We start from the raw sequence: 13,625 nt of genomic DNA on the forward strand, positions 1-13,625 counted from the left end.
TTTGAATGTAATGTAAGTAGCCAATGAATTGTTTCCAAAACATCTTGTTCAGAACCCTTTATTATAAATTTTAATACTGGGAATGATTTTCCAGAGAATGAAAGAAAACAGCTTTTTTGACCTTATATTAATACTGTTATCTGAACATAATTCGCAATATGGGCCAGCAAATTTCATTGCTGGGACACTTAACATTTCAATTGTTATATATCATGTAAAAGAAAAATGTCACAAACAGTGAACTGAAGGCAATTTACAAACAAATTTGTAATTATATGAGATGCTCTTTCTCTGAGGCAATAGCTCACAACACTAAATAGTATATCAAAAGATATCATGCTGGCTTACTCAAGCATAAATCTGAGTTTAGTAAGATAACTGAAATATTTAAACCATTAAAAATCTTTGAGTTAAATAAAGGATAAATTAGCAAAATAAAATGTTTTAAAAATATTTCAGCTTTTTTTTTTCAAATATCAACTTCGGCATTTGGGTAAAAATTTTGCATGTCCGAGTAACCATGGTTCTGAGTACCTTAACTCAAGGGTTCATGTGTGTGTTTTTGTCCTCTCCTTTCTAGATGAGGTGTATCAAACCATGATCAATGCTCAAATGGAGCAGATCAACTATGTCATAAATAATGCCTTTCCACGCTTGTGTACATGACCAAAGTAATACAACTCCAAGAGTTATGGCACATACGCCACTTATACTGCTATACCTACTACAACACATACATGAGTGCATATGTCATTCACTTCAAGTGTCTTAACTGAAATCAATTCCACTACGGTAATCAAGTATTGTTCATTTAATGAAAACATTTTTATTAACATTAAAATACATTTGGCTAAGTAAACAGAAACATCCTACACTATGTGTGATGTCCCAAAAACATCAATACACCTCATTTTGCACTTTCACTGGGTAATAACTACACCTACGCTATGCAAACCATAAACACCACTGGTAATAAAGGTATCCCACTTTTTCCAGGAGAAAGTAAAGGTGCGTGGGGTCATTGGGAAAGATCTAAATTTATGTGTAATAGAACTGCCAAAAACTTACCATTAGTCACACTACACACGTTCATGCTATATTCCACCAAGAAAATCAGTCTGCCTAAAACTATCTCTACAAGTCATTCATAGAAAGCTACCTGGTCTTTGTGTGATATAGAAACCTATAATACCTCCCAGAACATATGGGAATAAGGCTAGAGAGTACTTACACCAAGCCAAGGGTTCCGCTCTGTGGCTGCCATGCTGTTTCACCTCGAGGTGGCCGCTACTGTAATGCCTGGTAGGAATAGCAGGACAGTCCAGCAGCAGTGGTCATACACAGTAGCACATACACAGTGATGAGAGGAGGCGGCAGAGGGAGAACACATGTGGCCTCTAATACCACTGCCCTGTGTTTCACCATGTATGGAAAGCCTCCTGTCAAACAGATGCAATCAGAGACCAGCAGCGCAGGAGATAGCTTACCCGGGAGCTGGCCCTGACATTTAAACAAGATAGGCTGATGGGATAAATATAAGAGTTGACAAGATAGATGTAGAGCATACCAGGTGCTTGCCTCATCAACCCTTACCTTGTCAATGGATGGGAGTAGAGGGAGAAGAGGAGGGGGTCTTGTCTGCTCCTGTTATTTATGTATGTGAGAGTTAGGCCAGGTAGCCAGTTAATGATTCTCACATGTATGCTGCATTTTAGTACCTATAGCCACTGAAGTTTTGCTAGACTGGACAGACAAACAGACTACTACATGAACAAAGCCGTTTCCTACTAGACTATTCCTGGTTGCCTGGACAAAGCCATTGAATGGTCGGAAAAGGCAACAACTTGAAGGCTGGACAGGTTTCCAGTTGAACAGTAGCAGTCACAATAATATCTCTTACAGACTAAACATTATGCAATCCAATTCTGTCATAGTGGGATATCTACACACTGAACATTAAAACCTGGTATCAAAAGAAAAACTTTCCAAAGGGGGGGAAAAAGGTTCCATTGTAGAGCTGATAAAATCTTATGATAGGACAAATACTTTATTACTGGGATCTGCATAAGTTTCAAAAATGCATTTTATCCCACATCAAAATAATCATAAAGAGGCATATCTGAGTACTTATTTCAGTAAATAAATACACTGCTGCATCAAATTAATTTCTCTAACACTTTATAACATGTGCGATAAAAGTACACCAGACACCAGTAAAAATATATATATCTCTCTCATGCTCCATCCACCCATACAGCACAAAATGTCTGATGGTTTTTTTCATATCATACACAAGTAAACTTATAGAAACACAGCATCTCTCTAAAAATTAAGGATTTGTATGAGTGTATGAAATACGTACATTAATTTTCAAAGGCACAGAAATAAGAAGCATATGTAAGCAACCAAAATGGCATTATTCAACAGTGTAAAACTTTTTCCAAGCCACAGCTCATGGGTGTTCTAGATGGGCCTTTTGTAAATGGTCCAATCAAGCAAGGACAAATGACATTTATCAGCACTGCCGGCAAATAAATAGTCCAAGTTTGCAATATTAATACCTTCCTTGAATCTGATGCTGCCTGAAGGCCCTCTGGCATCCTTCTTACAGTGCAATCAGACATCCCCCCCAGCTTAAGTACCGTTTAAGTATTGATTACATTAAATCTTAACAATCCAATGCTTAGTACTTCTGGTAATTGTCACAGGATAAGGATGGAGGGTGGGAGGTAGTTGACAGCAGGGCTTATGTAACACAAGGGCAATTCAGGGGTGCTCACAGCTGAAGCTTAATCATCAAACAACAATATTGCCTTGATAATCTCTTCATTATCTCTTCTAATCTCTTGATAAAATACATTGATCTATTAAAACATTCTCTTCAAGGAAATGTCACTTTCTCTTGGCCCAATTAGCTAACATATGTCTAACACAAATGTTGCATTCTTGTTAAGGACAATTATGTGAAACTATTCTGAAACTGTTGATAACGACTAAGAACCTTAAAAAAACACAAACTAAATAACACCCTGAAATGTAAATAAACTAAAATTATTCCTTTTTAATCCAAGAAACACCCCTGTTTCTCTGCAAGCTTTATAAATGAAAATTCATATTTATTAACAGACTTTGGGATCCTAAATATAAACAAATTGATTTAAAAACTGCCTAGCTGATAAACTGTAACTGCACTGTTCTTATCCCTTCTGATCATCTAGGAACCATTGACCAACATGTGACCCCTGTGTACAGTCAACAGCACGATTAGCTTTATGTGACATGGGCAGAGAAAAATCAATAAGGACTGCTTGCCGAGATCGCTGAGACGGCTTCTATCATGCCAGCTCATATCTGTAATAAAAGATGAGAAATATCCAGTAAAATCTACATAAATGGATGAATGTATCAAGGCAAGTCATGGCTGACAGACCTCTTTCTTGCTCTATTTTGTCTTCAACTGAGTACTTTGTTAAATGTATTAGTAAACATCAAATAAATCTTAGGTTTATTTCAAGTGAAAAAATTTTTTTCTGACTTTGCTCAAATATTCGGCATTTTGCATAAAAATTGTATAAAACTCAAAAGAGATACTTGTTTTTTTTTCCTTTGGTTCAGAAGAAAACAATTATCGGGTTTAATTACAAAACATTTTGATGTATATAAATATACTTTAAAGTTTTTAACAATTATTTTTATAAAGTATACATTTTACATCAATTGAACAAATATTTTCTAAAAATAATTACATATTTTATGATATTTTAGAAAGTGACTAGGTCTTATGTCTACTTGTGAAATTTTAAGAGTAGAAAACAAGATAACTGCATACATATTAATTCTAATTCAAATAAAGAACTTATCTTTCAATACAGTAATAATAAAAAAGAAATCACTGAATCTATTTCCCAGATACCAAAAACATTTTTCATATATCTACCAATTTTCAAAAATTTCTGTAAAGCTTTCTGCACATACACTAGAAATCTTTAAAAATAGAAGCACTTCAAAAAAACTCTTCTAAAATTTTCAATTTAGGGCAGTTATATGCAAATTTACTTTTTTTTTTGCAATAGAAGTGCATAAAAACTCTGTATGCTCAATCTTAAACACCAATTAATAATAGTATTTAAGACTGTTCTATTTAGGTCTAGTGACTAAACAAAAAGAGATACTAATCAGAATGATAATTCAATATTCATCAATTGTGTTTTCAGGAATAGATTTATTTTCTTTAATGATCGCCAATTATCTTTAAGTGCCTGGTCATAAATGAGTTAACTTAGACAAAAGTAATCTTTTCAATGTGACACTGGGATCACATAGCATTGCCTTTTTTTTTGTAATTCCAAAAATTTCTTACCAAATAAAAATTTTGGTGAATTATTTTCTTTAAACCTGTTCCAACATAAGGCATCAAAGATGCCTATCAATTTCTTTTTGTTTTTTTCAATTATCAAACTGTTGATCATACAATTTATTATATAAAATAAAGAAAAGTACTGGTTTAAGTAATAAAATCATGTATGTAAAACACTTTTACTATATATGAAAACCCCTTCCTTCTCTTTCCACAGAATCAAAATAACAGTGAATATTTGTTGGAATTGAAAAATTATAAAAACTGCAATCTTTAAAAAGTACACACATTAGACATTTCTAATAATGAATATACCATTTGATTTGAATTAATGCTTATGAAGAAAAATACAGGACTGAATTTCTGTTTTAGCATTTAGTCTGCTCATCTAGTGTTTGCCGTGATACATGTAACATAACACCAAAACTGCACTTTGCAGCTTTATGATATCAACTGTCTTTCTATAATCGCATAAATCTATAAGATGGTTTCCATTTTCCAGATCAATGAATAAAACATTGAAAATATCTCAAAAATTTTGGAATTATTTTTTCTTTTTATTCACAGGTGTATATCTAAGTTACAAAAAATGTTTTTTACCCCTCAATGTTAAGGTCTCAAGATACTATTCGACAGTTTCCGTTTTGCTAAAATAACCTAATAAAACAAAAGATTGCTTCTACAAATAATGGTTCAAGAACCCTCATGTTCCCAGACAGAAATGTCTCTGTCCACCTACGGTGTGTTTTTAAGTCTTATGCTTTCTGACACATTAAACAGCAAGAACATGAACATCCGACTGGACTACATGTTGACCATAAAATTTGTAATGGGGAACTGAAATCACAGTAGTACATTACTGAATTACAAATGGTTCCTGGGTGATATTTAAACATGGATATGCCATACCTGAGGGACAAATAATACCATCCATGCAAAGTTCCCATTCATGCTACACAACACATATTGGCAGTTTAAAATAGTACCACATCTAGTTCAAGCAGCAAAAACTCATTTTGAACCAGAGGGAGTGACTTGTTCCCATTCACACTGCCCTCCCACCTCCATATGTCCCCAATCACGCTTCACAAACAGCATATCCCTGTGAACTATAGGGCCATCACAGACCAATAAATAAAACAGGGTGATCAATAGGTTTCCTGGCTGAACTTATTGGAGTGTGTGTGTGCATCACTCAAAAACTTAATACCAGCAGTTTAGATAATTAGCCATAGCGGATGGATGGCAGTAGGACAACACATGAAGAATGGGGATGTCAGCTCCCCGAAGACAGTGAAAAAAGTTTCAAATATTGATGTTGCTCTGACCCTTGTGTATTTTCTGTTGCTTTGTCTGTCGAAGCAGTGCAAAAGATATGTATGTAATATATTTGTATAAACAGGACATGACACTGCCTGTTTACACAGTGTATTTTATAAATTCATTAAATAGTTTATCTGTTAACTAAACTAAATTCTCAATATTGGGCACTGTGGTCAGTATTTCTTGAGTAAAAATCAAAATATCACAGGCCTCAGGCCTGTAGCCAGGGGGGGTTCGGGTGTTCGAAAGAACCGCCCTTTTTGCTAGAAAAGGTCCACTCGGGGTACACTTTGATCTAGGTACACAAAGATTTTATGGTAAAAGGTCCACTTTTTAGAAAAAGAACCCCCCTTTTGAAATTGCTGGCTACAGGCCTGGGCCTCCTTTGAAAGACGAGTGATGCAATTTCATAATGTGCTACATGCACTTGGACTGACGTTGCGAAACTGAAAATGTAAATGCCAGCATCATGCATGCTTAAAAATTAAGTCGTTATAATGTAATAAATGAGCCAAAATGTGTGCAAGACAAATGCCTGGTCTTGGGGGAAATGACAACATGTAGTTTTAAAAGCATGAAGAGTTTGTTTTATATGAGTTACCTTAAACTCAATGGAGCAGAAGTTCATACAACAGTATTTACATTAAAGGAAATAATAAGCAAGATCAATTAATTCAAATTTATGAATTAAAATAAAAATGGATACAAAAATTGAATTCCTTTAAAAGGGAACAAGAAAAATGTTTGGGATGATTTTTTTTCTAAAAATTGTAAGGAGAATGGTAGTATACTCAAGTACATGTACTGATGGGAAGGAATATTTGTCTCCTTATGTTGGAAATAAACAATTTAAGCGAAGGCCAACTTAGGGTCATTACAAGGGTCAAGGCAAATAACACAAATCATTTTGAAGGAATATCTATTTGGAAATGATTGTGAGCAACTTTTCTGATGGTCTCAATTAATAGCCAGTAACAAAGTGGACAACCCTGATAAAATCACTTTGACCTTCATATGTACACATAAGTTCAAGGTCAAATTTGAAACGTAAAAAAATTTACATCATACCGACAGTAAATGTCATTAAATGAATTGTTTTTTTTTTAAGATTAAGCACTAAAACAAGAAGCTCAGAGCATTTTTTACAAAATCATTATCATTCAGCATCTATTTCTCTGCAATAGCCTCACAAAAAAGGAATGCTCATCTCAGATGCCCACTCACATTTACAGATTTTGTCTTCTTTTCAACCTTTGCAAAATACTGTCTACGCTGACTTAGATCATAGCTACAAGTGACTTCAAATCTTCAACTTCTTTATGATATTTCTTTACAAGGCAACAAAAATATAGACATAAAAATGTCTGAAGATCTAAAGGTCTGCAATATGTCAACTTGTCAAGTAAAACAGACAGCTATGGATTTCATACATATCTAATACCTCAACGTAATCAAAATACTGTTAAGTATTAGCAGGGAAAATTTTCCAATTGTTTGAAACATAACATTTTACAAGTGTTTTGAAGTTTTTTGTTAAGACATAAATATGTGACAAAAATGAGCAAACAAAAAGACCTCCATCTTATTCTAAATGTTCTGAAATTCATTCGGAGAGCATATGCCATATTGTCCCCTACTTGACAACCCAGCACAAGAGTCTGAGTCACACTTCATCCACCAAGTATGGTGAACATGACACCACAAGGCCATATCTGTAGAGCTTAGTTTCCTGGCACAGGAACAAGGCCAGTGTCACAAGCTGGTATTCCACTCCCATTATTTTCCCACTCTCCACACAAATCATATGCTGTCTCTGACCCATCTAGAACCTCTGTATGTTCACAAACATTGGTTTACAATGACAACCATGTGTGTGTTGTATTGGGAATGCAGTACATATACCCACCATGATCTGGAGTTCCTTGCTTGTTGCCTGTCTGCTGTTCTGGCACTGCGGCTTGTTGGTGACTGTCCTAGTCTCAGTGTGGCAGAGCCGCTGCTGCCAGAGTTCAGTCAATAAATAATCATTGCCTTGCCCTGTCATTTACATTAGCCCAGCAGAGCAGTGACGCTCTGGCTGCATGCAACTTGAGACAAGAAAATTAAATTGGATTTTTGGATGTCAAGCTAATACCTTTGAAGTGCTGACACACCACAGTGTGGATATAGATGAACACAGTTCCTATGTCCTGCTTTAATTTCCTGACTGTGACACAATGATTATTTATGGTTGGTGAATTATTTCTGATCTTTCCTGGGAATATGTCACCCTGCGTGGCAATCAAGGCTGGCAATAAATCTACTAAGCCATAACGGTCACAATTAGAATTCAGACTATTGCTTGCCAAATCACACAAAACTGGCATTTGCACAGGCCACATGCATAGACAGCAGATAACAACGACTGTACATTGTCCTTTGCTTTTAATGAAAGTTTGTGTTATCTCAAAGAAAGATTATGGAACTGCTGTTGTGTCCCAGACACTCTGTGATAACAAGACAGCAATGTCTTGTGACAGATTTCCACAAGCGAAATTGTATTTGCACATGTCAGGAACTAAAGAGAATCCAAAAGACATGCCATTACAGGATTCATGAAGTTTTTGACAAATTTACTATTAATTACTGCTGACTTATCTGTTGTCATTTTAATCTCAAAGATAAAGCAGCTTTCAGCACCAGATGGAATTTGCTCATATTATGGCTCATTTTTCTCAGTATATAGCCTAATAAACCTGTCAAGAGGCCTTTATACAGCTGCAGCATTTTCATTACCATGTGGACATTATCATTTGCGACACCACTGACAAATTGGGGCCTAACCCCTAGAAAACATCAGATCAAAGTTGACCTAGGTTTTGTGCTAAAGACAAGGGTGTCAGGTTGCTGTAGAGAACTGCACAATGGGTTGATGATGACTTTATGGCAGACAGGCTGCTGAAACACAGACCAAGAGGCAAAGTTTAAGAAAAAATAAAACAATCATATAATCATTGTTTGTCATTAGGGAATAATATATATTTGGTGGAGTGTCACAATGCATGGAGCAAAGAAAAAGGGGGGGGGGAGAGAGAGGAGGGGGTGCAAAATAGTGAAGGTAATTTAGTGATTGCCATGGGAATGGTGTTTGACAGTCTTAGGGTGCTTTCCCAGAGATTTAGTTCGATCTAAAGATTAAGTTTTAGAACGACCTAACTCCCTGGGGGTTCAGGCTAAATTGCAGTCAGCCGAGCAGACACCATAGTTAATTACCCCCTTACAGCTTTTAGTAGGTGGGACAGACGCTTAAGCCGGCCAAGCTGACAGTAATCTAGTGAGACTCCCCACAGGGATAGATCGATTTAAAAATCTATGGAAATGGGGTGTAAGAAAAGTCTTATTGAAACAATACTCACTAAATACTGCACAAAAATATTAAAGGATTTGAAGAGATAAAGAGAGAGACAGATTTTATTTTATTTGCCACTTTTCAAATTTGTAAAAAGAAAAAATAATTTTGGTTCTGGTCTTTTTAAAGTAGTTGAAATCTAAAGATCATGTCTTTTTTCTCGCATTTTTTTATGTTTAATATATTTTTCTAAAACTGTTTGCTTCAAGCATCAAGTTAAAAAAGAATGATAGCTTATCAATTTGTAAACTATCCTGCACACAAATTGTCTTTTTACCTTCAAGTAATTGTAAACAAAATTATGCATTTTAAGCAATTAAATGAAACAGAAAATAACATACTTAAAAATCACATATATTAAACTGGCAACCTTGAGAACCATGCAGCATGTAGACTATTTTGTTCACTTTTATGACGAAAAATCAAATATGTGAAAAAATATCTAAGCACATGCCAGTGGACATTAATCTTTGTCCCAGCTGCATAGCCGAAGCAAATTTTTTTGAAAAAAGTGTTGATACTTTTAATTAATTTGATGCAAAGTGCTGTTAATGTATCTCTGATGATATATTAAATAACTGAAAAAAATGGTTCTCTCTCTCGTTTTTCTTTTAGCATTGGTTACAGTCCTGGCACAGATTCTCAATAATAATTTCTTTAAAAGACTGAAAACATGGCAGAGGACAAAACAAATTGTTCATTTATAACCAACATGAAAAAAGAAATCACCTGGGTCTTCTGTGATTAGACTTTGAATGATGTAGAATTCATAAAAAACAAACTAATACAGGAGCAAACCTGATTGAAAACGACATTATTTCCAATATATGATATTGTCCTTGTTTCTTTTGATATACTTAAATTTATAGACTGTTGACATTCCTTTCATGGAAGAGACCTGGCATCTCTAAGGCATAACTGTAATCACAGAAATATTTTTCCATTAGAATGAAACCAACGCTGTATAAATACATGTTCCTACGATACTTGATATTCTACCAAATCAATCTGACAATTCATGTGCAGCACATTAGCAACCCTTCTTCCCTCACATTTCAGTGACAATTAGCCATTTTGCAAAATTCAGCATGGAATATCTTATTAGAATAATGAATATCAAACACTCAATTAATTCTATCATTAAGAGCAACACGACTCCTAAACAGCCACTAAATTAATTTCAAAAATCCTATTCATCAAAATGTCTCTGACTTACAAGGCCTTGCTATTGTAATTAATACCATTTGACAAATTGTGAATCCCATTTGTTCTAGTCCAATTAATCGTAAAAGCCATGTGTATACAACAGACACTACTTAAGAAGGTGAACTGTATGAGCAATGATCCTTGGAGCTTTCACCACTCAATATCTAATGTATATTGAAAACATGTCATTTTTGACCCAAGAATTTATTGCAAAAGACAGCATCCGCTCAGAAAAAAAAAAACTCCCTCACCTATTAAGTCTGCAAATATACCTCTGATCTACATTCCAGTGAAATAAGGAAAGGAAATAAAAAAGCTAAAACCATGGGTCACTCACTGGGACTTTACTGAACAGGTGAAAATGTAATCTGAACAAGTAGATAAAAAAGACAAATAGTATTACTTCCATCTAGGCCTGTCTATTTTCCACACGTTAGATTGACTAGGAAAACTTGGAAAAAAAAAAGCACAGATCACCAAGTCAGTACCTATAACAATGCATGTCATTTTTCCAGAACAGTGCATCAATTTCAGACACTGCCATGTCACATCTGTGTTTGGGAGACTATAACAGGCTTCAAATTGAATTTTCCCCAAAGCCCGCAATGTTCAGTGTTTGCTGTAAATTACAGTTGCAGAAAATGTAGCTTGATTATTGACCAAAACTGAAATGCCTCCCCGGGGAATTCTCTCATACATGAACATAGCCAGACCCTCTGGAGACAACTCTTTGAAATCATGGCTCATGTCCGAAGTGCAAAATTCATCAAGTACCTGATCTAAAATACACTAATTACCTGCTTCAAATAAATGATTAAGTATTTTTTCACTTGATGACCGTCCTTTATTCACTGGTGAATTATTGTGACACCCATTTTGTGAACTGGTTATGGTTATTTAATAAGTGTTCAGCTCACAGATGGGCCAAGTCTGTATCTATAGACATATTTAGAAGTTTGTAACCCAATCACTACAGGGAGAAACAGAAACAGAAGTTGTGATGGTATCACAGACACACGAGGTTTCCAGGTACTTGGGTTTGCCAATAAGACAATCAAATCAGTTCCAACTGTCCAATGATAGACACTGCTCCTCCTTCCACTCCTGGCTGCTGGGACGGGAACTTATATGGTTACCAATACAAGACTGTCCTACTGGAAACAAAACACAGTAGGTCCGGGGAGGAATTTCTAATGACACAGGAGACCAAATGCGATTTTCACATACACAATTAGGTCTGGTTAAATCAATAGAAGGACTGTGCTGCCATGGGTTCAGAGAACATTCAAAAGCCATATGGTATTACTAATAAGGATACAGCTGTGATTAAACTCCTCTGGTGTCAGTAAATACAGATAACTGGTCTCCCCTGACAATTCTAACTACAGGACATTATTTCTTTGGCTAGGTGAAAGAGCAGCCAAAAGGATTATTTATGTGCAATTATTTTGCCTGGTTCCCAATATCGGGGGAAAATATGCCGCAGCTGTGCTAACCTTTTGAAGTCTCCCTGACGTAAATACACCAACCCCATGCTATTGATCACGACATGTGCAAATGCTACGAAGGGTCATCTTAGAAGACAACAATTATGAACCAAGAAGATCCCAGGATAAAATCACTCAAGACACCTCTTGGCATTTACATGGCCAATAAATGGCCATGTTGGATCATTCTGCAAAATAAGCTGAGATGGATTTACCTGGCTTTGGTCAATAGGCAAACTTGTGTGCTCCCCCACCCATATATAGGTGCCATAGCATTGAAACTGTATATATAATAATGATAATAATAATACTAGTAGTTTTTTTCTAGTACTAATTGGTGTTTGATATATCTATCTACTGCAAACCCTTACAAACTGTGTAATATTAAGGAATGCAGAAATGTTCTTGAACTAAAAAATTCATTTTTTTCTGTATTATAGATGTCATATGCACATCACTACAAAGAAAATTTAGATGTCTGTCTACTCATCTCTTACTCTATAAAACATACTTGACACATTAATCATCATTTACTATCTAAAATGCATATGTATATAAATCTTGCATAACATAATGACTGAAAGTGGTGACTGTCAGACCATGAATTTATATACAAACAGGCCTGTATATGCACGCATACATACTCGACTGATTTTGTATCTGAACACATCTTTTATGACAGTTAACTCCTTTAAAATTAATAAAGATCAGAAATATTTTTGAAAGAATATATTTCACCTTCTTTTAGTTAAATAAGGAGACATTTATGTTTTACAGAAAAAAATGTAACATATAGGCTAAGGGGGGATAAAACAATAATTACTTACATATTGAAACAATACTTATTTATGTTTAACTTATCACGGTGAATATTTGCTTATACAATTTTAACATTATGTTCAGAAATTAACAAAAATAATATTCAAATGCAGACAAAGGTGTCATATATTTTTGTACAAATAACAGATATTTTCAATCTGTACTCAGTCAATACTTGGCCCCATAACATTATAATGTCCATAAATTGTAAGTTTTATCAGATCTTTATTCAAACTGACAAACTGAGCACCACTTGCATTAATCAAATCTTGAGACCCAGATGTCTGACAGAAAAACGTTTAATTTTGTAAGGTCTAATGATTGGCAAAATACATCAATTGTAGATGCTCAGCAAAAAAATTGCTAAATATCATAATGTCTTATTAATGTTTTTTCTTTCTCTTTCGTTTATATTTATTTACTTAAAAATCAATTGAAATGATGGACTGAAATGGTATAAATGATGCTCAGTTGAAGACAATGCCTGTGGAATTAAAAAAGGGGATCTTCTTTAAAGGGCACAGATATGTGGTGAGGTCTCCCTGGATTGACCTTAAATCCATTTCAACAATACATAGTAAGCATACAACTTTCAGTTTTAAGTTTTCTTTTCTATTTATTCATTCTGTTGATAAACTTTAAGCGAAATAATAATAATAATATCACTCACACACATTAAAATAAAAGAACAACATCCATCATTTCATAATTTCTATTGGATCTCGGGGTTCTTGTTTTGAAACTAAAACCGCACCCTGAAAATGAAAGTACATAAGGGAACTCTTCTCTGTATATACAGACGAACGGGATACACTCATCTTGTGCCCGCGTTCATGTAATCCAGAGAAAGGGAACTTCATAACAGTTGAGTGGTCTTATAATGAATTATTCAAATATATTCACACACATTGGAAATATACATATAGTTCTGAATCGACAACATTTCGTAGAAATAAACACGTCGTCTGTTGTCACATTCACAACTTACCGCCGCCATCCTTGTTATTGGCGTAAATGGGTACGATTTTTACGAAAGATTTAATCA

General features: G+C 34.8%; 1 protein-coding gene across 4 annotated transcripts in view; it reads right to left on the reverse strand.

The window, feature by feature from the left end:
- LOC106179885 (zinc finger protein basonuclin-2) overlaps positions 1–13,592 on the reverse strand; it is a 33,418-nt gene extending 19,826 nt beyond the window's left edge. The window contains exon 1 of one of the 4 annotated variants that reach the window (XM_087000004.1): positions 13,569–13,592. In XM_087000004.1, coding sequence (XP_086856130.1) covers positions 13,569–13,577 — 9 coding nt within the window. In that variant the 5' untranslated portion in view covers positions 13,578–13,592. Of the gene's footprint in view, positions 1–1,231; positions 2,673–7,586; positions 8,053–13,568 lie in introns of those variants that run through there. The other 3 variants (XM_013563686.2, XM_013563687.2, XM_013563689.2) reach the window with 3 other exon arrangements.
- Between the last annotated feature and the right edge of the window lie 33 nt (positions 13,593–13,625).

This window comes from Lingula anatina, chromosome 1 (genome assembly GCF_051362555.1).
Source record: "Lingula anatina isolate TDL-2025a chromosome 1, LinAna3.0, whole genome shotgun sequence".
Classification (NCBI taxonomy): domain Eukaryota; kingdom Metazoa; phylum Brachiopoda; class Lingulata; order Lingulida; family Lingulidae; genus Lingula; species Lingula anatina.